Raw genomic sequence first — 24,209 nt, 5'->3', positions numbered from 1 at the left:
CTCCATACTGGGAGAGCGCTCTGTTGCAGGCAAGTGTGCTACATCGGCCGGTGAAGCCATACACACACCGGCCGACGCTAGCGCTGGATTTTTAAATGTGGCGCCGAATCTCCTGCCTCCCCGGACCTAACCCGGAAGTGCTCCGGCGACTTCCGGGTTAGACGCGCCGCTCCTTTTCACCATGCGGCGACTGCTGATAAAAAGCCAGCCGCTGAGCGCGCGCGTCCTCATGGAGCCGGGCGGACCAGCGGCACCGAACCCGGACCATGGCCATCGATCAGACGAGGGGGGGAGGCTGCAAACAGTGGCTCCCCCGCCGCTGCTTCTGGAACCGCAGCCCCTGCCATTCCTTACAGAGACTGACGCAGGCGGGTGCATGGCTCAGGGATCTTCTTCTGTAGGTAAGTCCTGGGATTCCCATAGGAACAGGAAACCTAAACTTAGGAGGAGAGGGGACCGCCTCCTTTTATTCTGTAGCTTTCCTGTTCCTATGGGCGGATCCCTCTCTCTCTCATGTGGGGTGCTGTCGTGGCGAAGGGTAAAAAAAAGATTATTCATTCCTTCTCTCCAGCAAACTCTGCTGGGAAGAAGGGATGAATTCCGGCCTCAGCAGTAGCGCTGTCTCCTGCACGGCACACGGACAGCATCCGTGTGCAGTACGTGTTTTACACGGACCCATTGACTTTAATGGGTCCGTGTGATCCGTGCGTTCCTACAAACACTGACATGTCTGTGTTTTTCAAACGGACACACGGTCCGTGAAAACATGCTGACATGTGCAGAGACACATTGATTTTAATGGGTCTACGTGAGTCAGTGTCTCCGGTACGTGAGGAAACTGTCACCTCACGTACCGGAGCCACTGACGTGTGAAACCGGCCTAAGTCCATGCCTCAGACACTGCAGCTGTTATAAAAGCCGGAGGTGATACAACAAAATACTAGTGATGTTTTGGAGTGTTTTTCTGCTTGTTTGTTTTTCATGATTCCATAATTTTTTCCTCAGCATTGAGTGATTCCATAATATTTTCCCTATGCTTGGTTAAAAAAAAAAATTAACCATTACTGACTAGTCTACCATATTTTTTTTTCTTGATTTCTTTTAGTGCTTCTTAAAGCCAAAAAGTTGCCATTTGAAATGAGTTTAGTTTTGTGCCATGTCTGATCTGCTTTTTTTCTACAAAATTAAACAACTGAATGAACATCCTCCAAGGCCGGTGATTCCTTAATTTTTGCCAGGGGTTGTATATACACACACACCAGTCTTATCAGGTCTAATAATAGGTTTTTATAGTGTTAGCCTATGATATAATAAAAGCAAGGAGAGGAAATACCGGATTACGTACCGGTAATGCTCTTTTATAGAGCCCACGACAGCACCCACTAGAGAGAGGGGATCCGCCCCTAGGAACAGGAAACCTACAGAGAGATAAAAGGGGCGGCCCCCCCCTCGCTCCTCAGTTGTTTTACAGAGAATAGGAGGAACCGCCGCCAAGTTTTAGTTAACAGGTTCAGGTATATACATATATATACATATTTACAACCTCATATTATATCTTTCTAATATTTACACCTCACCAAACAAGCACCATGTGCAACTATATACAGAAAAGGGAGGGATGTGAACGGGTGCTGTCGTGGGCTCTATAAAAGAGCATTACCGGTACGTAATCCGGTATTTTCTATTCGCCACGACAGCACCCACTAGAGAGAATTGCAGAGACTATAGACTGGGTGGGTTTACTGAGTCAAGGACCGATACACCAAAAGTTAGATCAGAAGTAGAGGATAGATCTAATCTATAATGTTTATAAAAGGTATTTGGTGAAGACCAAGTTGCAGCCTTACATATAAGGTCTATTGGCACATTCGCCCTTTCTGCCCAGGAAGTCGACAAGGCTCTTGTAGAGTGCGCTCCGACATGCATTGGAGGATCTCTCCCTCCAGCTTTATACGCCAAGATTATGGCCTCTCTGATCCAGCGAGATAATGTGTTCTTTGTGACTCCGGCACCCTTGGTTTTACCCTGGAAAGACACAAAGAGAGCCCTACTCTTCCTCCAGTCCCTAGTTCTCTCTAAATAGGCTAGGACAGACCTTTTTACATCTAGGGTGTGAAGTATTTCTTCTTCTGGAGTTGAGTGGTTCTCATAAAAAGGTGGGTAACAAGATCTCCTGGGATCTATGAAAGGTAGAAGCCACCTTAGGGAGATAACAAGGATCTGTTTTTAAAAGTATCCTATCTGATGTTACCGTTAAAAAGGGAGGATCTATAGATAATGCATGGAGATCGCTCACTCTTCTGGCAGAGACTAACGCCACTAACAAAACCGTCTTCAAAGAAATATTCTTTAGTGAGGCTGTATGGAGAGGCTCAAAAGGTGGTTGTATTAATGCATTTAAAACTATCGAAAGATCCCACTGAGGAACCCGAGGAATGTTAATTGGTTTTGATCTTTCACAAGCGGATATAAACCGGGATATCCATTTATTTCCTGCAATGTTATGATTAAAAAGAGCTCCTAATGCTGAAACCTGCACCTTCAGAGTGCTCACGGAGAGCCCTAATTCCAGCCCTTTTTGTAGAAATTCTAACATTGCAAATATAGGAATCTCAGAGGAAAATTGTGTAGTATGAAATTGAAGGAATTTCCTCCAAATTCTAACATAAATCCTGGTAGTTGAAGGTTTTCTGCTCTTCATAAGAGTATCGATTAATCCATTAGAAAACCCCCTGAGATTTAGTAACCGCCTCTCAAACTCCAGGCAGTTAAGTTCATGCCCTTTGCCTGAGGATGGAGGAATGGACCTTGAGAGAGTAGGTCCTTGGACTGAGGCAGAATCCATGGATCTGACACCGACATCGCCCTCAGCCATGAGAACCATGGCCTCTTGGGCCAGAATGGGGCTATCAACAGAACTTTTGCGCCCTCCTCCCTTATTTTTCTTATTACTATAGGTAATAGATTCCATGGAGGGAAAGCATAGGCCAGATCGAATGTCCATGGCGTCTGGAGGGCATCGAGTATGTCTGGCTTGTCCTCCCTGTTTAGAGAGGCAAACATCTTGACTTGACGGTTGGCTCTTGTGGCAAACAAGTCTATTTGAGGAACACCCCATCGAGCTGTTATTGCTTTGAAAATTTTCCTGCTCAGCATCCATTCCCCTTGATGAAGAGTATGACGGCTCAGGAAATCGGCACGAAAGTTGTCTGTGCCTCTGATGTGTACTGCCGATAGTGATAGTAGATGATCTTCGGCTAACTCCATGATGTCTGATGCCACCTCCCTGAGTTTGTCCGACCTTGTACCTCCCTGATGGTTCAGATAAGCCACCGCAGTGGTGTTGTCGGAGAATACTCTTGTATGAGAGCCGCTGAGCTGGGGAAGAAAGTGGAGAAGGGAGTAATATACCGCCCTCAACTCCTTGACATTCGAGGAATTATTAAGATCTGAGCTGGACCAAAGATCCTGAACCCATTGATCCTGAAAATGAGCCCCCCAGCCTTCAGGACTAGCATCTGTGGTCACAACACTAGAAGGAGTGATTACCCATAGAACCCCCTTTGAAAGATTATTCTGATCCAACCACCACCTAAGGGAGTGTAATACTTCCGATGTTAGGAAAACTGTTCTATCCAGACATCCTCTATTCTTAATGTCCTCCTCCAATACAAATTTTTGTAGCTGCCTAGTATGGAACTGTGCCCACTGTACCGCAGGAATGCACGATGTTAGAGAGCCTAGCAATGACATGACCTATCTTAGTGACATACTACGTCTTTTTATTGCTGAGGACACCTTATCAACTATGGAGAATTTCTTATCCTCAGGCAGTTTACAAATCTGGTCGACCAAATCTAGAAGGAGCCCAAGGAATTTCTGACACGTTACAGGCTGAAGTCTAGATTTTTCCCAATTAAATAGCCAACCCAGGGATTGTAAGGATATCACTACTTCCTGTAATCTCTGCTCACACTGTAGGGGGCTCTTTCCTACAATCAACAGGTCATCTAGATATGGGATGACCAAAGTATCCTTTACCCGTAAAAAAGACATTACTTCTGATAGTAACTTAGTAAAAATCCTTGGGGCCATAGATAACCCGAAGGGCATTGCTCTATATTGTAGATGACGAATTTGCCCCTCTATACAAACTGCTACCCGAAGAAATTGTTGGTGTGAATTATGAATGGGAATATGGTAGTAAGCATCTTTAAGATCCAATACTACCATGTAACAATTTGGAAATAGATTTTTTATAGCTGAACGAATGGATTCCATTTTGAATGTTTTAGGTTTTATAAAGGAATTCAGCTTCCTCAAATTGATTATAGTTCTGAAAGAGCCATCCGGCTTACTAATCAGAAACAAGGGAGAGTAAAAGCCTCTCCCTATCTGGGAAGATGGAACCTCTACTAGGACATGTTTGCGTAGGAGGGATTTAACCTCGGTTTCAAGTGCCTCTTGCTGAGGCTTGGATCTTAAGGTGGTAAGAAGGAAAGAATCCGGAGGAATTTTAATAAAGTCTAGTGTGAGGCCTGAGGATGTTAATTTAATAGCCCATTGATTAGTTGTTATTTCTTTCCATTGATGACTGAATTGTTTTAGTCTTCCACCCACCGGAGAAATATCACTGATGGAATTTATCGGTTGGCTTGAAGGGGCGTTTATTAAACAGATTTCCTTTTTGTTTGAAATCTTTATTATTCCACCTGTCTCTGAAGCCTCCCTTTCTTCCGAATGGTGGCTTCCTGAACGCCCTTCTGTAAGACGGAATAAAGGGATTAGGGAATCCTTTCTTCCTCTCGCCCGCCTTAGTGAGAATATCATCAAGGACTGTTCCAAACAGGTACTCACCCTGACAGGGTATGGAACATAATTTGGATCTTGACTGGGCATCCCCCTTCCAGTTTTTTAACCATAAAGCCCGCCGAGCCGTATTAGCGAGATTAGCTGTTCTGGCCGCCAGGCGGAGGGAATCAATTGAGGCATCTGATATAAAAGCCGCAGCACCTTTAATCAAAGGGATAGATGCCCTTAATTTTTCTCTGGATACGCCACTCTTAATCTTTTGATCCAGCTGATCCAGCCATACTAGCATTGATCTGCCAGTACATGTGGCTGAAATAGCCGGCTTGAATGCCGTGACACAGGCCTCCCACGATTTTTTAAGGAGTGCATCTGATTTCCGGTCCATAGGATCCGATAAGGAACCTGCATCCTCCACTGGTAAGGAGAAACGGCGAGATGTAGATGCAACTGCCGCATCGACTTTTGGTATCTTGGCCCAGGTATTCAAATCCTCATCGTCAAAGGGGTAGCGTCTCTTACAGGATATTGGGACCAACCCCTTTTGACCTCTACTCCATTCTTTTTTAACGAGATCTTTTATGGCCTGATTTATTGGAAATACGTGGCCTTTCTTCTGAGAAAGACCAGCGAACATAACTTCTTGTGGCGTCTGGGGTTCTTTTGATTCAGACACCCCCATCGTATTTCTCACTGATTTTACTAGGTTGTTTATGCCCTCAGTTGGAAAACAGACGAAGTCCTCTTCCTCTGAGGAATTAGATTGCTGAGAAATATCAGAGTCGACCTCCCCACTCTCTGCTGATGTGTCAGCTCTAGGAGAGGATGTTTTTCTCCTTCGTTTCTCCATATTTACTGAAGAAGTAGGACCACCTCCCAACGACTGAAGTTCTTCCCGAATTATGAGCCGTATCTCATTCATTTTAACCGATTCCTCCTGCCGTAAGGTGTAGTCTATATATGCCTGACACAGATTTTTAAGATAGGAGTCAGGCAGGGGTTCGGTACATATGGCACATTGTTTGTGCTTACTCTTCCCCGTCCTCTTTGCCTAGAAATAATATAAGCAAAGGAATCAATATAAGCTTCAGTGAAGCTATATACGCACTCACCCAGCGTAATATTTATACCGGCTGCGGAGATGTCTTAGCCTGGGGTGTGGAACGGGAGGATTTTCTTCCTGACTTATCAGTGGAGTCACTTATTTTAGAGTGTCCACTATTCCTTTTCCTGGCTTCACCACTAGGGACTAATGGCTCTTCCATAGGGTGCACCCTGACCTCCTCTTGGGACGACATAATGGCACACTGACTGCACTTACTGACTACACTTTATAGTGTAGCAATGTACACACCCCTTGCTGTCTTTTTTTTTTACTTACAAATCCGGCGTTCAGAGTAATGGCACCGCATGGGGGAATCCAATATGGCGGTTCCCCCCGGAAATGATCTCCAACACCGTGCCCCGGAAGTTCATCTCCATTTCCGGGACGCCGACGCTACTGCGCATGCGCCCGCGTCCTGTATGCCGGGAGACGCCGCTGCCTGCTGCATCCCACCATGTCACCTCTTACCTTGGAGGGACAGGAGGGCCTCGGATCGCGGAACCGTCTCACCGCTGCTCAGACGCACACCGGAGGACGTCCTCTATTACCGGCCGCACCAGGTACCCGCACTGTCGGCGTCTCCACAACGGTGTCCCAGCAGGGAGACCGTTGGATATCTTCAGGCTGCCTGTCAGCCGCACCAGATGAGGGGGGAGCCCGCAGGATCCTTCCCCCGACTGTCTACCTGCTCTGGAACCCCTGCCGCTCAGCAGAGTCGTACAGGCGGTAGTCCAGGCAGGTCTTCCTCTTCCTAAATCCATAGAGTCTTCTCTGTGGGTCTCCATCTAGGAACAGGAAACCAACTGAGGAGCGAGGGGGGGCCGCCCCTTTTATCTCTCTGTAGGTTTCCTGTTCCTAGGGGCGGATCCCCTCTCTCTAGTGGGTGCTGTCGTGGCGAATAGAAAATATTAATGTTGTGTATAACAAAATTACATATGGCAAAATGTTCTTTTAAATAGTTGTCCTGCAGCATTCACATCTCGCTGTAGAAGTTTTTATCCCCCCCCCCCCAAAAAAAAAAAAAAATCACGTTAACCCACCTCCCCAGGAAAATGGATAATTTGTAGATTGCTTGGAACCACAGCTATCCTAAGATTGGAGCCTTAAAAAGCAGGGTGCTGCAGCCCCATCCTAAATGCAGCAGAGATGTGCATGTGTGGCCTATACTTCATTCATTGTCTATGGGACTTCTGGACAAAAGCTCTGAGCTTTATTCTTCAGTCCCAAGGACAAGGAATATGCATGCCTCTTCTCCATTCAGGACAGGACCGCAGAGCCCATTTTTTGCAGCTTCAAAGCCTCCATCTCATGATCACTGGAAGACAGAGTTGGGATCGCAAGTGATCAGCAAGTCATCTGCTACCTTAAGAGTAGGAGATAACTTGATTTTTTGGGAATAACCATTTAAAATGTGGTATGAACTCTGAAAAGGGAATTAGAGGCATTTGGAGTTTAATGGAGGTTATTAAAAAATAACGTTTTCTGAAACACTTACTTCAAATTCTTTTATGCTGTTGGAAGAATAATATAATCCAATACCAATTCCAATAAAAGATAATCCTATAAGAAAGAAAAATGGTAGAATGATACTGGCAGAGAGAAGAGGCTGCCAGGCTGGAAGTCTCTGCTGTGTAAATGCCGTGTTGTCAGGTCTCTGAGATGGGAGGGGTTCATGATCATTTGCAAAGTTCCTGGATGACGGCCTCATTCTGCTTCAGATTTCTTGAAAAACAAAAACACAGATTAGAAGGTAGTACAAGGTGTCAGATTATCATTACTTGATATGTAGTGGCATCCTGTGCTGACAGATTCTTAAATCACGCCATAGAATTCCTGGCCATATATGTGAGATTTATGGCTCATTCATGCGTACAATTGAATTGTGGAAAGTAGACAGAAAAGCGGGGAATACCATAGATACAGGAACAAGGCCACAGACAGAACAAGTATCCATTACAAATCCATGAAAATCCTGGATAGAGAACATCAAATTAAAAAAACATGTCTAAGAGGAGGTCTCACGTGCAAAAATTTGGTCAGTCACTGGTCAAAAAAAAAAAAAAAGCTAGGAACAATTTAATGAATCTTCTGCCAACATGTATCTCTTCTTCTAACATGTATCTGACCTATGGCCAGATTAGTGCTCACAACATAAGGGACAATCCTTACCGTGAAGAAGAACAATAATACGCAGTTGACAGTATATTAATATATTTCTAGGATAAAAAAAAAAAAAAGCACAACCTTCAAGCACTTATGTTGGGAATGTAAGAATATACTGGCTTTTCAGGGCAGTAACAGCTTCTCTTTAAGGAACATCTCATGCATTTTATTATTAGTTTGTAGAATAAAACTTTTTTTCTTTAATGTTGTATCTACATTTTTGAACATTTCAATGAGTTGGTTATATCATTGGCACACCCTTCCCGCATGGTCTGTATAAACAGTACTTTTATGGCCGCTTTAGTAAATTGGAATTGGTAGAGTATGTCAGATGACAGTAGCGATGGTGTTCAATGCCAGAAAAATGTGTACAGGGCCAAATTCAAAGGTTTTGCGCTAGTATTTTGGTGTAAAAAGTGTTTATAAGTCTCACAATTAATGTGGAACTTGAGACTGTGCTAAAATTTTGTGGCTCTTAGACTACTTACACACAAGGAGGTTTTGGTTAGTTTTTGGCGCTATTGAATTTTTGCACCTATTATTCAAATTATGTTATTTGTCGTGTTTTACATAGCATTTTTGTGTGCGTTCTTTTTGCCCCTATTTGGTGTGTAATGCTTTACATAAAGCCACTTTGTTTTTGATACTTCTTGTTTTTTGCCTTGACAAAAAGCTTTATTAATATGCTTAGATTCAGATTATATGTGTTTCCGCCACGGAAACACGGTAAAAAGCACATGTGCATTTTTTACCTGCTGATTTTATGCATAAAAAGCAAGTCTATGGTTAAAATCTGCAAAGAAAACGCCACGTATTCGCAAGAGAAATTGACATGCTGCAGATTTGAAACCCGCACCGCAGGCAAGTTTACACTGTGCAAAATAAAAGCACTGTGGGTGGGAGATTTCTATAAATCCCATCCGCTTTGCTAGAACTGAAAGACGCTGCATTTTTGAAGCAGGAAAAATGCACCAAAATCTCATCATGGGAACATAGCCTTAGGGTATGTGCACACGTAGGTTGCATCTCTGCGGATTTTTCGACACCAGTTTTTGTAAATCCGCAGGTAAACTGCACTGCGGATTACCTGCGGATTTACTGCGGTTTTTGTGCGGATTCCACCTGCGGTTTTACACCTGCGGATTCCTATTATGGAGCAGGTATAAACCACTGCGAAATCCGCACAAAGAATTGACATGCTGCGGAAAAAACAACGCAGAGTTTCCGTGCGTTTTTTTCCGCAGCATGTGCACTGTGGATTTTGTCTTCCATAGGTTTACATGGTACTGTACACCGCATGGAAAACTGCTGCGAATCCGCAGCGTCAAAACCGCTGCGGATCCACAGCAAAATCCCCAGCATGTGCACATAGCCTTAGGGTTTGATAATTTTTTTTTATTTCCCCCCCCCCCCCCTTTTTTTTTTTTTTTTTACTCTGCAAATTTTTGTAAAAAAAAAAATGCAATTTTACTTAATGGGTGCGGAATGGTGCAGAAAATCTGCAAAACCCCATTGTGGAAACAGAGCCTCAAGACATTTTCGACCAGCTCCAGAGCAAGGGTGTGATGGGGACATGGCATGTATGACAAGCGGCGACGTTCCCTATTGCCGCTTGTTTGAAAACAGTCGGCCTGGATGATTCGGGGCCACAGTCTGCTGTGTAGGTCAAATCGGTTTTCTATGACAATCCTAAACCAAAAGACCTTTTGAGAAAAGTACACCAAATTTAGTAAGAAGAATACAACTTACTAAATTTGGTAATTTGCGCTGGCCATACTGCAAAGTGGAAAATAGGGGGGGGGGGGGGGGGGAGGGAGGCTTGTACAGCAGGCCACTAAAAGTTTGTGCACGGATAGAGTCCCAACCATTTAGAAGGATGGGCGTGCAGCCTATTCGCTCCTCGAACAGCGTATAAAGAGATTTTTTGACGTTTTGGTCTCCCTGACCTTCAGCAGATATAGGCCGGGCTCACTCTTGCAATGCGAGAAACTTGCGTGAGTCTCTCACCTCAATACCCGGCACTGCCGCTGGCATTCAGGACCAGAGCATGCATGTGGATAGCCCCCACGTAAGGGCAATGGGGTACTCGGTACCGGGTCCTTCAGTTCCCTCAGCGAGGATGTTATGGTGGCCCGACCCGGACCGTGGCCCTATGAGGAGCGCCCAATAAAAGGCAGAGTTCGTAAATAACGGTAGTGTTCATGACGCCACCTGTGGTATTCGGTCAGGGTGACCGACGCTGCTTAGGGGTCCGCTGGGGTGATGGAATGGTAGCTAGATGGTATGCCTTCCCACAGGTGAAGTATATCCCCAGGGCTTCCCAAAAGTGTAGATGTTGATGGTGCAAGGTGCGGTGAATAACGAGGACACAATGGGTGCAGTCTCTTTACCTTTACTGAAGGCTTCAGCATCCACAGTCCAGAGTGCCAGATGACAGGGTAGGCAAAGTCCGGCCGGTCTGATGGCAATTCCAGAGTCCCCTTATCCAGGTGGAAATCAGTAGCCTTCCCCTTGCGCACAGTAACGTAGTAGGTCCCTACTTGCATTAGCTACCATAACGTCCTCACTGTTGTTACTTCTCTCTCTCTGTCCCCCAGATGGATAGGACATGCCCTATGACAGTGGTGGCCTGAGGCTATTTTATAGGGACCCTAGTGTCGCCCCTCCTCCGCGTTGCCACCTTGTCTGCTTAGGTGTTTAGGTCGGACAGCCAATTTGGAATCAACTGCCCTGCCGGTCTCTGAAGTAAAGCGTAGAGTCTATTACTCCCTCGTAGTTCCGGCCACCGGATCTGCGCTCAGATGGAGGCAGGCTGCTTCTAGCTGGTCTCCCACGGTTGTTTCACTCCTGTTGCTACGACTTCTCACTCACTACGGCACACTTCCTTTCTTGTCCTCTCTTAGGAGGCTGCCGCATGGTTTGCAGGCGCAGCTCCGTGTCCTTCTTTCCCTCTGAGCCACTGATGTGCTTTCCTTTTTCCTCTGTCTGCCTGACAGGAATTACCTGGGCCGAGCCCAGTCTGCTTCTCTCCCTCTCCTTCTCCAACTGCCTGACTTCCTAACCAACCCACCAGTTTTACCCTTTGTGAGGAATTGCCTAGTACATAGAACCCTTAGCTCTCCCTGGTGGACCGGTGTGTGAAGTGTGTATGTGGCTGTGATACTTGGCAGGGTGAACTCCTTTGATGCCATCAGACGTAACATCGCTCTCCCTGGTGGAAGAACGACAATTACTGCAACGAGCAGGACTCTGGGGCGCTGCACATGCATTTCTATGCAGCTGAACGCTCTGATCCCGAGTGCCGGCGGCAGTACCAGGTATTGATGAGAGTTTCTCGCATTGCACTCGCAAGTGTGACCCTGGCCATACATGGCTAAGCAGTAAGATGCTCATCGCGACGTCCGTTGCCAGGAGTAGTATGCATATTATATTAACCCCTTTCCGACATCGGGCGTAATATATTTTTTTTTCCTTTTGCATGCTTCAATACTCTCCATGGGAGACTAGATGCTGCTAGAAAATATTATATATATATATATATATATATATACACACACTAGATGGTGGCCCGATTCTAACGCATCGAGTATTCTAGAATATGTATGTATGTAGCAGCCACGTAGCACATAGCAGAGGCCACGTAACACAGACAGCCACGCAGTATATAACACAGGCCACGCAGTATGTAACACAGCCCAATATAGCACTGTGGGCAACATATCCCTGTTAAAAAAAAAAAAAAAAAAAAAAAGAATGAAAATAAAAAATTATATACTCACCCTCCGGCGTCCAGCGAAGCTGTCCCTATGTGCGCGATGCGGCCGCCAGCTTCCGTTCTCAGCGATGCATTGCGAAATTACCCAGATGACTTAGTGGTCTCGCAAGACCGCTACGTCATCATCTCGCGAGACCGCAATACATTGCCCGGAGCGTCGCGATAAGTGGGAAAGGCGCCTGAAGGTGAGTATATATTGATTTTTCATTTTTTTTTCTTATTTTTAACATTAGATCTTTTTACTATTGATGCTGCATAGGCAGCATCAATAGTAAAAAGTTGGTCACACAGGGTTAATAGCAGCGTTAATGGACTGCGTTACACCGCAGCATAACGTGGTGTAACGCAGCCATTAACCCTGTGTGAGCGCTGACTGGAGGGGAGTATGGAGGGGGCACTGACAGAGTAGGAAGGGGCGAATTCGCGGCCAGATTGTGCCCGTCACAACCAATCAGCGACATGGGATTTCCGTGACAGGAAGACAGACAGACAAGCAGACGGAAGTGCCCCTTAGGCTTGAGAAAGGATTGTATCCGAAACGTCGCCACGCCATTTGGGCAATAAAAATCTTTTTTTTTTTTTTTCTGGAAGTCTGCTGTGCGGTTTCCCCTTTTTTTTTTCTACCATTGCAAGGAGCCTTCTGAAATTGCTGACTGGGGATGCGTGAACTTTGTTAAGGTACTGCGTTTGGTGCTGTTCCAATTTTTTAACACACACATTATATATATATTGTCTAAGGGTCACTTCCGTCTGTCTGTCCTTCTGTCACGGTTATTCAATCGCTGATTGGTCTCGCCAGCTGCCTGTCATGGCTGCCGCGACCAATCAGCGACGGGCACAGTCCGGAAGAAAATGCCTGTCACCCGCATACTCCCCTCCGGTCACCGCTAACACAGGGTTAATGCCGGCGGTAACGGACCGCGTTATGCCACGGTTAACGCACTCCGTTACCGCCGCTATTAACCCTGTCTGTCCCCAACTTTTTACTATTGACGCTGCCTATGCGGCATCAATAGTTAAAAATGTAATGTTAAAAATAATAAGAAGAAAAAAAAAAACTGCTATACTCACGCTCTGTTGTCGCCGGCCGCCATCTTCCGTTGCAGGAGGAACTGCCATGACGTCACGGTCATGTGACTGCGACGTCATCACAGGCCCTGCGCTACAAAGACCTGCCATGACGTCACGGTCATGTGGCCGCGACGTCATCACAGGTCCTGCGCTAACACCAACCCTGGGACCGGAACCTGCAGTGGACTACATGGGCTCCCTCGGAAAGGTGAGTATGTGTTTATTTTTTATTTTTTCACCTGTGACAAACCTGGCTGGGCAATATACTACGTGACTGGCCAATATACTACATGGCTCTGTGCTGTATACTACTTCGCTGTACAATATACTACGTGGCTCTGTGCTGTATACTAAGTCACTAGGCAATATACTACGTGGACTGTGCAATATACTACGTGGACTGTGCAATATACTACGTGGCTGGGCAATATACTACGTGGCTGGGCAATATACTACGTGGCTGGGCAATATACTACGTGGCTGGGCAATATACTACGTGGCTGGGCAATATACTACGTGGCTGGGCAATATACTACGTGGCTGGGCAATATACTACGTCACTAGGCAATATACTACGTGGGCTGTGCAATACACTACGTGGTTGGCCAATGTACTACGTGGCTGGGCAATATACTACGTGGACTGTGCAATATACTACGTGGCTGGGCAATATACTACGTGGACTGTGCAATATACTGCGTGGCTGGGCAATATACTACGTGGGCTGTGCAATATACTACGTGGACATGCATATTCTAGAATACCCGATGCGTTAGAATCGGGTCACCATCTAGTGTATATGTATGTATGTATGTATGTATGTATGTATGTATGTATGTATGTATGTATGTATGTATGTATGTATGTATACACACATTTCATTCAAATCACCCCCTTTTCATCCCATTCACAATAAAACAATTATAAAAAAAAGAAAAAAAATCAAACACACATTTGGTATCGCCGCGTTCAGAATCACCCGATCAAAAGAAAAAAAAAAAAAAGATTAACCTGATCGCTAAACGGCGTAGCGAGAATAAAAGGAAAGACACCAGAATTACGTGTTTTTGGTCGCCATGACGTTGCATTAAAATGCAATAGCGGGCAATCAAAAGATCATATCTGCACCAAAATGGTATAATTGAAATTGTCAACTCAGCACGCAAAAAATAAGCCCTCACCGGACCCCAGAACACGAAAAATGGAGACGCTACGGGTACTGGAAAGTGGTGCAATTTTTTATTTATTTTTTTTTAAATCAAAGTTTGACTTTTTTTTGTTACCACTTAGGCTACTTTTACACTAGCGTTGGTACGGGGCATCGGATGCATTTTTCCAGCGCATCTGCTGCCCCATTGTGAGTTGCGGGGAGGTGGGGGCGGAGTTCCGGCCGCGCATGTGCGGTCGGAAATGGCGGACACAACGCAGCAAAAAACGTTACATGTAACGTTTTTTGCTGCCGACGGTCCGTCACAACATGACGCAACCGTGTGGCAAAGCGTCGCTAATGTTAGTCAATGGAGAAAAAACGCATCCTGCAAGCAATTTTGCAGGATGCGTTTTTTCTCCTAAACGATGCATTGCGACGTGCAGTGCACGACGCTAGTGTGAAAGTCGCCTAAGTTGATAAAAGAACCTAGACAGGTTTGGTGTCTATTAACTCGAAATAATCTGCAATTTTGGCATTTTTCATTTTTTTCTGTTAATAGTATTTCCTGATCTGGTTATTTTATACTTTGATAGACCAGACCTTTATGAGTGCAGGAATACAAAAAACATGTATTTAACATTTATTTTTAAATAAGGGAAAGGAGCAATTCGATGTTTTATGTTTTTTGTTTGTTTGCTTTTTTCCCCCCCACTTTGTTATAGTCAACTTAGGCTACTTTCACACTGGCATTTTTTTTAATACGTCGCAATGCGTCGTTTAGGGGAAAAAATGCATCCTGCAAAGTTGTTTGCAGGATGCGTTTTTGCCCCATAGATTAACATTAGCGACGCATTGACACATGGAGCAACCGTCGTGCGACGGTTGCGCCGTGTTGTAGCGGACCGCCGGGAGCAAAAAACGTTACATGTAACTTTTTTTTACTGCCGACGGACCGCTTTTTCCGACCGCGCATGCGCGGCCGGAACTCCGCCCCCACCTCTCCGCACCTTACAATGGGGCAGCGGATGCGCAGGAAAAATGCATCCGCTGCCTCCTTTGTGCCTCCGTTTCACTGCTAGCGTCGGAACCTCGGCCCGACGCACTGCGACGGGTTGGGTCCGACCCTAGTGTGAAAGTGGCCTTAGAGGACTTGGACTATAAGTAGCAAAAATCATGGTGTCCTCTGGAGCCACATGTTGGATTGCCCCGGAGCTCATTGACAAAAGGTAATAAATTCAGCCGTGGTATAGTCCTCCCAAAAAAATGTCAACTCCTATAGGACTAAAACATAACTTTTACTAAACCGATTAAAATAGGTACAAAAAGTGCAAGGTGCAGACTAACAGACAAACAAACACATATACGCTGCGCTACAGATATAACTCATGGAGTCTCAATACAACATCAAACGCAGCATACCCCAATATCCTCTACCATACTCCAGAAAGCCCTCAGGCACGGGTTAGAGGACACAATAGGTATCAAAACACGGGTATATGACACCCCTCTCTACGTCCGCACTTTATAGGGTGAAAAGAACCGGATACACTGATAACCCATATACAGAGTGCTATGGACGGGGGTTGCGAACATTAAACACTCTATAACACAACTAACTTGGCATTTAAGCCCACTACTAGCGTGTAACCCTAATTAGAGTGCCTGTCCAATAATAGTAAGACTGGTAATAGAAAATACAGAACGGTCTCACCCGCCCGGAACCGTATATTAACTCCTTGTTCGGTACTTTATCTGGCGGTGGACACTATCCCCTCCTCTCCCGACGCGTTTCGGTAAATCCTCATCAGGGGGTGATTACGGGGTTCCTTGCATGTACATCATCCAGCCGACGCCAACATCCGTGTGCGTGCTTTAGACTTGCGCGTCAGTCTTTTAAATAAGCGCGCCTTGCTAGTCAACATCCGGTACGCTCGACACGTCTTGCCGCTCACGTGACCGGAAGTGACAACATAAAGAGTATTAGCTGTCCGGGGATACGGATCGCCGAAGACCGTGCCCACTCCAGAGCGCAGAATATACACTGCGCCTGCGCTTCATGGTAGGCACCATTCACCGCTTAATATGGCCTCATTCAGGCTCATACTGAGGTTCGGTGCGCTTCGTTTTGTATACATCATCAGGGGGCGTGTATCATACTTACTCACATCCGTGAATGATCAATTACACCCAGTCCTGGCAGTACCACTATTGTAATGTGCAGGTTTACACTGATTTCGGTAAGACACTCATATATACTTGGCTGATATAAGACAACCAATGACAGAAGATACGTTGAGTACAGATACTATTTGTTAAAATGAAAAAATGAAAAAAGGGAGAGAGCGCAGTGGGGCAAATAATTATAAAGGCCCATAAAAATATGACCTAATAAATTGATTATATTAATTGTGAATGACGACATAAACTCAGGAGAAAGGAAGGTTTCTGAAAATACAGGTAAAGACGGAAAATAGAGGCCCCAGATAGAAACAGCCTGCCATCGCCCTAGGGTACCCTGTTCTCACTCTTTCCTACCTACCGCAGAGGTTGGCACCCTAGGTCCTGCGCAGTGGCGCCCCCACTCGTCGGCGGCTGTCCCTACCTATATTCCCTAATAAACCCTATATCATAGGAAGGAAGTAAAGGAGAGCTGTTCATTCAACCCGTGGGGGTGAACTGTATGCAGCCAGAAAATCCATTTACATTCTCTCTGAAGTATGAGCTGGTCCCAGTTACCTCCTCTGCTTGGGGGTTTGATCCTATCTATACCTATAAATTTAATTTTACTGATATTTCCTTGATGATGTGTGTTCATATGATTGGCTATAGAAGTGTCTTTCTTGTTTTTAATGTCGCGTATGTGTTCACACACTCTCCTACAGAGTTTTCTCCTCGTCTTTCCTACATATTCAAGCCCACACTCGCAAGTGGCCTTATACACCACTCCCTCAGATTGGCAATTGATGAATTGTCTAATCTCGTATATTCTGCCTGTATTGTTACTCACAAATGTGCTGTCAGTTTGTATGGAGGTACAGGCCTTGCATCTGCCGCACCTATAACACCCTGCTGGTTGCGTTCCCAGCCATGTGTTATTTTTGTTTGTAGGACCTTGGTAGTGACTATGGACGAGCCTGTCTTTTATCGATCTCCCTCTTCGAAATGTGAGTTGGGGGGCAATGTGAATGGACTCCTTGATGTCCGGGTCCATGCACAGAATCTGCCAGTGCTTCTGTAGGATTTTTCGGATCTCCTCAGCTCCGTTTGAGAACCGTGTTATAAAACGTGTGGTCCCTTCCTCTGATTTAAGGGTTTTTTGGACCAGAAGGTCTCTACGTTCTTTTGTCAGTGATGATTTATACGCTTCATTTAGTACATGGTCAGGATAACCTCTTTCGAGGAAACGTCTTCTAAGATCGTCCGCTTGCTCCTTAAAGTTACTTATGTCGGAGCAATTTCGACGGAGTCTAAGATACTGTCCTTTCGGAATACCCCGTTTAAGGGGTCTAGGGTGATTACTCTCCCATCTTAGAAGCGCATTTGTCGCTGTGGGTTTTCGATAATTCTCTGTCCCAACAGTACCATCATCACTCTTTTGGACCAGGACATCAAGGAAAGCCAATTTACTCGTATTTGTCTCACATGTAAAGTGCAGACCCAGGTCATTCACATTTAAACCCTCCACAAATTTATGGAATCCAACTTCATCTCCCCTCCAGATCACAAAGACGTCATCTATATAGCGTAGCCATATCAATACCTTGTCCTCCAGACTGTTCGACGTGTCGTTAAAGACAATTTTTTCCTCCCACCAGCCCAGGAGCAAATTTGCATAAGTTGGTGCACAAGGACTACCCATCGCGGTGCCCCTGAGCTGGTGGAAGTACTTACCGTCGAACATAAAGACATTGTTCGTGATGCAGATTTGCAAGGCCTTGAGCACAAACTCGTTGTGTCTGCTGTACTGACATCCTCTTGTCTGTAGGTAATCAGACACTGCCCTCAGGCCAATGTCATGAGGTATTGAGGAATACAGCGATTCCACATCAATACTGCAAAGAATCATATCTGATTCGATGCAGATACCATCCAGTCTCCTGAGGAAATCCGTCGTATCACGTACATATGAGTTTAGCGAGAGAACAAATGGTCTCAGTACTTGGTCAATATATAGGCCCAGATTCTGTGTCATGCTATTGATCCCCGCCACTATGGGTCTGCCCTTTAGGGGGTTTATCCCCTTATGAACTTTGGGCAGGCAATAAAAAGTGGCCATGACTGGGTGCAGTGGGGTAAGGAACTCTTTCTCATTTTTATCAATTACCCCCATCTTAAACCCCTCATTAACCATACTTCTGAGTTCGTTCATGATAGTATTACTAGGGTTTTGGGGTAGAACTTCATACCCACTGGCATCCCCCAACAAACTCATACACAGTGATCTGTACTCAGACGTATCCATGACAACAATATTGCCCCCTTTATCAGAGGGCTTAATCGTTATACTCTGATCTTTCTCTAAGTTATTGAGACTTAACATTTCCTCACGGGAAAGGTTGCGACTCCGCATGTGGACATATTTTGGTACTCTCAACAACTCCTCCGTTACCAAATTAACAAAGACATCTATCGAGTTTACCTCAGTCGTTGTTGGAGGCATACTTATACTTTTATTTTTGAGGTTAGTAAAAGGGCCTTCCCCCCTAAAATTGGGGTCCATATCTCCCAAGTGAAACAATAAACGGACATCTGACAACATACTGTCCGGGATACCCAATTCATTAGATATTCTTTTTTCCTCCTTTGCAAAGTGTTTCCTCCATTTCAACTTACGTGCAAAGAGATGTAAATCTTTAATTGTCTCAAAACAGTCATAATCACTAGATGGAACAAAGGAAAGTCCTTTACTTAGGACACACATCTCACTGTTGGTGATGTTACGTGAGGATAGATTGAGGACTTGGGGCTCTATTGGGCGTTGTGTTGATTCTGTCGATTTCTTAGTGGGTAACTTAGCTCTAAAAAATCCCTTTGTGGAGACCTTTTTCCTCCTCCCCTGCTTCCACCCCGTCCTCCTCTACCTCTTCCCCTTCCTCTCTGATGTCTTGATTTGGACTCTGAGTCCGAGAAATCTGCCTCCGAAGAGGAGATATCCGTTTCTTGACCTTTGGGATTACGGTTGACCGCTATTGAGTAGGCCTTATTTTCTTTGAATTCAATCAGGTCTCTATTATAGAGTTTATGTTTACGCTCTTTTAGATGGAACTGAAATCTTTCTAAACTATTTTGTAAGCTGATCTCCTTCACTGAAAAATCTGGTTCGTTTGAGAACTTTTTTGTGACCTCTATGTGTTCTTTTAGAGTCTCATTTAGTTTACTCAGAGTGTTTTTTTCTTCCTCTAATAAAAGTTTCATCAACCTAATTGAACTCTCAGTAGCCTCTTTTTCCCATTTGACCACCAGGCCTGAGTTCTTATATCTATATCCAGGGGTCAGGGAGATCCTCAAGTGTCTGGGGACGATTCCTGCTTTGATGTAACTATCCAAACTTTGGACTTCCCACCATGATGTAATTTGACTTTTGTAGGTTTTTTCCAATTCTTTAAATGCCGCACTATATGAGGGAGTATACCTTTTCTGTACAAACGTTCTGTCTGAAAAAACGTCCCTAGCCTCTGATATCCAGGTGTTAGTGTCTATTCCTGTGGACAGGAAACCTGCCATACTACGTCAATAATAAATTCAGCCGTGGTATAGTCCTCCCAAAAAAATGTCAACTCCTATAGGACTAAAACATAACTTTTACTAAACCGATTAAAATAGGTACAAAAAGTGCAAGGTGCAGACTAACAGACAAACAAACACATATACGCTGCGCTACAGATATAACTCATGGAGTCTCAATACAACATCAAACGCAGCATACCCCAATATCCTCTACCATACTCCAGAAAGCCCTCAGGCACGGGTTAGAGGACACAATAGGTATCAAAACACGGGTATATGACACCCCTCTCTACGTCCGCACTTTATAGGGTGAAAAGAACCGGATACACTGATAACCCATATACAGAGTGCTATGGACGGGGGTTGCGAACATTAAACACTCTATAACACAACTAACTTGGCATTTAAGCCCACTACTAGCGTGTAACCCTAATTAGAGTGCCTGTCCAATAATAGTAAGACTGGTAATAGAAAATACAGAACGGTCTCACCCGCCCGGAACCGTATATTAACTCCTTGTTCGGTACTTTATCTGGCGGTGGACACTATCCCCTCCTCTCCCGACGCGTTTCGGTAAATCCTCATCAGGGGGTGATTACGGGGTTCCTTGCATGTACATCATCCAGCCGACGCCAACATCCGTGTGCGTGCTTTAGACTTGCGCGTCAGTCTTTTAAATAAGCGCGCCTTGCTAGTCAACATCCGGTACACTCGACACGTCTTGCCGCTCACGTGACCGTGAAGCAGGGGAGGAGGAAAAAGGTCTCCACAAAGGGATTTTTTAGAGCTAAGTTACCCACTAAGAAATCGACAGAATCAACACAACGCCCAATAGAGCCCCAAGTCCTCAATCTATCCTCACGTAACATCACCAACAGTGAGATGTGTGTCCTAAGTAAAGGACTTTCCTTTGTTCCATCTAGTGATTATGACTGTTTTGAGACAATTAAAGATTTACATCTCTTTGCACGTAAGTTGAAATGGAGGAAACACTTTGCAAAGGAGGAAAAAAGAATATCTAATGAATTGGGTATCCCGGACAGTATGTTGTCAGATGTCCGTTTATTGTTTCACTTGGGAGATATGGACCCCAATTTTAGGGGGGAAGGCCCTTTTACTAACCTCAAAAATAAAAGTATAAGTATGCCTCCAACAACGACTGAGGTAAACTCGATAGATGTCTTTGTTAATTTGGTAACGGAGGAGTTGTTGAGAGTACCAAAATATGTCCACATGCGGAGTCGCAACCTTTCCCGTGAGGAAATGTTAAGTCTCAATAACTTAGAGAAAGATCAGAGTATAACGATTAAGCCCTCTGATAAAGGGGGCAATATTGTTGTCATGGATACGTCTGAGTACAGATCACTGTGTATGAGTTTGTTGGGGGATGCCAGTGGGTATGAAGTTCTACCCCAAAACCCTAGTAATACTATCATGAACGAACTCAGAAGTATGGTTAATGAGGGGTTTAAGATGGGGGTAATTGATAAAAATGAGAAAGAGTTCCTTACCCCACTGCACCCAGTCATGGCCACTTTTTATTGCCTGCCCAAAGTTCATAAGGGGATAAACCCCCTAAAGGGCAGACCCATAGTGGCGGGGATCAATAGCATGACACAGAATCTGGGCCTATATATTGACCAAGTACTGAGACCATTTGTTCTCTCGCTAAACTCATATGTACGTGATACGACGGATTTCCTCAGGAGACTGGATGGTATCTGCATCGAATCAGATATGATTCTTTGCAGTATTGATGTGGAATCGCTGTATTCCTCAATACCTCATGACATTGGCCTGAGGGCAGTGTCTGATTACCTACAGACAAGAGGATGTCAGTACAGCAGACACAACGAGTTTGTGCTCAAGGCCTTGCAAATCTGCATCACGAACAATGTCTTTATGTTCGACGGTAAGTACTTCCACCAGCTCAGGGGCACCGCGATGGGTAGTCCTTGTGCACCAACTTATGCAAATTTGCTCCTGGGCTGGTGGGAGGAAAAAATTGTCTTTAACGACACGTCGAACAGTCTGGAGGACAAGGTATTGATATGGCTACGCTATATAGATGACGTCTTTGTGATCTGGAGGGGAGATGAAGTTGGATTCCATAAATTTGTGGAGGGTTTAAATGTGAATGACCTGGGTCTGCACTTTACATGTGAGACAAATACGAGTAAATTGGCTTTCCTTGATGTCCTGGTCCAAAAGAGTGATGATGGTACTGTTGGGACAGAGAATTATCGAAAACCCACAGCGACAAATGCGCTTCTAAGATGGGAGAGTAATCACCCTAGACCCCTTAAACGGGGTATTCCGAAAGGACAGTATCTTAGACTCCGTCGAAATTGCTCCGACATAAGTAACTTTAAGGAGCAAGCGGACGATCTTAGAAGACGTTTCCTCGAAAGAGGTTATCCTGACCATGTACTAAATGAAGCGTATAAATCATCACTGACAAAAGAACGTAGAGACCTTCTGGTCCAAAAAACCCTTAAATCAGAGGAAGGGACCACACGTTTTATAACACGGTTCTCAAACGGAGCTGAGGAGATCCGAAAAATCCTACAGAAGCACTGGCAGATTCTGTGCATGGACCCGGACATCAAGGAGTCCATTCACATTGCCCCCCAACTCACATTTCGAAGAGGGAGATCGATAAAAGACAGGCTCGTCCATAGTCACTACCAAGGTCCTACAAACAAAAATAACACATGGCTGGGAACGCAACCAGCAGGGTGTTATAGGTGCGGCAGATGCAAGGCCTGTACCTCCATACAAACTGACAGCACATTTGTGAGTAACAATACAGGCAGAATATACGAGATTAGACAATTCATCAATTGCCAATCTGAGGGAGTGGTGTATAAGGCCACTTGCGAGTGTGGGCTTGAATATGTAGGAAAGACGAGGAGAAAACTCTGTAGGAGAGTGTGTGAACACATACGCGACATTAAAAACAAGAAAGACACTTCTATAGCCAATCATATGAACACACATCATCAAGGAAATATCAGTAAAATTAAATTTATAGGTATAGATAGGATCAAACCCCCAAGCAGAGGAGGTAACTGGGACCAGCTCATACTTCAGAGAGAATGTAAATGGATTTTCTGGCTGCATACAGTTCACCCCCACGGGTTGAATGAACAGCTCTCCTTTACTTCCTTCCTATGATATAGGGTTTATTAGGGAATATAGGTAGGGACAGCCGCCGACGAGTGGGGGCGCCACTGCGCAGGACCTAGGGTGCCAACCTCTGCGGTAGGTAGGAAAGAGTGAGAACAGGGTACCCTAGGGCGATGGCAGGCTGTTTCTATCTGGGGCCTCTATTTTCCGTCTTTACCTGTATTTTCAGAAACCTTCCTTTCTCCTGAGTTTATGTCGTCATTCACAATTAATATAATCAATTTATTAGGTCATATTTTTATGGGCCTTTATAATTATTTGCCCCACTGCGCTCTCTCCCTTTTTTCATTTTTTCATTTTAACAAATAGTATCTGTACTCAACGTATCTTCTGTCATTGGTTGTCTTATATCAGCCAAGTATATATGAGTGTCTTACCGAAATCAGTGTAAACCTGCACATTACAATAGTGGTACTGCCAGGACTGGGTGTAATTGATCATTCACGGATGTGAGTAAGTATGATACACGCCCCCTGATGATGTATACAAAACGAAGCGCACCGAACCTCAGTATGAGCCTGAATGAGGCCATATTAAGCGGTGAATGGTGCCTACCATGAAGCGCAGGCGCAGTGTATATTCTGCGCTCTGGAGTGGGCACGGTCTTCGGCGATCCGTATCCCCGGACAGCTAATACTCTTTATGTTGTCACTTCCGGTCACGTGAGCGGCAAGACGTGTCGAGCGTACCGGATGTTGACTAGCAAGGCGCGCTTATTTAAAAGACTGACGCGCAAGTCTAAAGCACGCACACGGATGTTGGCGTCGGCTGGATGATGTACATGCAAGGAACCCCGTAATCACCCCCTGATGAGGATTTACCGAAACGCGTCGGGAGAGGAGGGGATAGTGTCCACCGCCAGATAAAGTACCGAACAAGGAGTTAATATACGGTTCCGGGCGGGTGAGACCGTTCTGTATTTTCTATTACCAGTCTTACTATTATTGGACAGGCACTCTAATTAGGGTTACACGCTAGTAGTGGGCTTAAATGCCAAGTTAGTTGTGTTATAGAGTGTTTAATGTTCGCAACCCCCGTCCATAGCACTCTGTATATGGGTTATCAGTGTATCCGGTTCTTTTCACCCTATAAAGTGCGGACGTAGAGAGGGGTGTCATATACCCGTGTTTTGATACCTATTGTGTCCTCTAACCCGTGCCTGAGGGCTTTCTGGAGTATGGTAGAGGATATTGGGGTATGCTGCGTTTGATGTTGTATTG

The 24,209-nt window shown here is 45.0% G+C and overlaps 1 protein-coding gene across 1 annotated transcript in view; it reads right to left on the bottom strand.

Annotated features, from left to right (window-relative positions):
* LOC138670004 (cell cycle control protein 50B-like) overlaps positions 1–24,209 on the bottom strand; it is a 90,700-nt gene that overhangs the window by 61,354 nt on the left and 5,137 nt on the right. Inside the window, exon 2 of the mRNA XM_069756961.1 lies at positions 7,410–7,636. Within this exon, the coding sequence (XP_069613062.1) occupies positions 7,410–7,622 (213 nt within the window). The 5' untranslated portion in view covers positions 7,623–7,636. The remainder of the gene's footprint in view (positions 1–7,409; positions 7,637–24,209) is intronic.

Source organism: Ranitomeya imitator, chromosome 3 (assembly GCF_032444005.1).
Source record: "Ranitomeya imitator isolate aRanImi1 chromosome 3, aRanImi1.pri, whole genome shotgun sequence".
Taxonomy (NCBI): Eukaryota; Metazoa; Chordata; class Amphibia; order Anura; family Dendrobatidae; genus Ranitomeya; species Ranitomeya imitator.
This window is presented reverse-complemented; position numbering and strand designations above follow the sequence as displayed.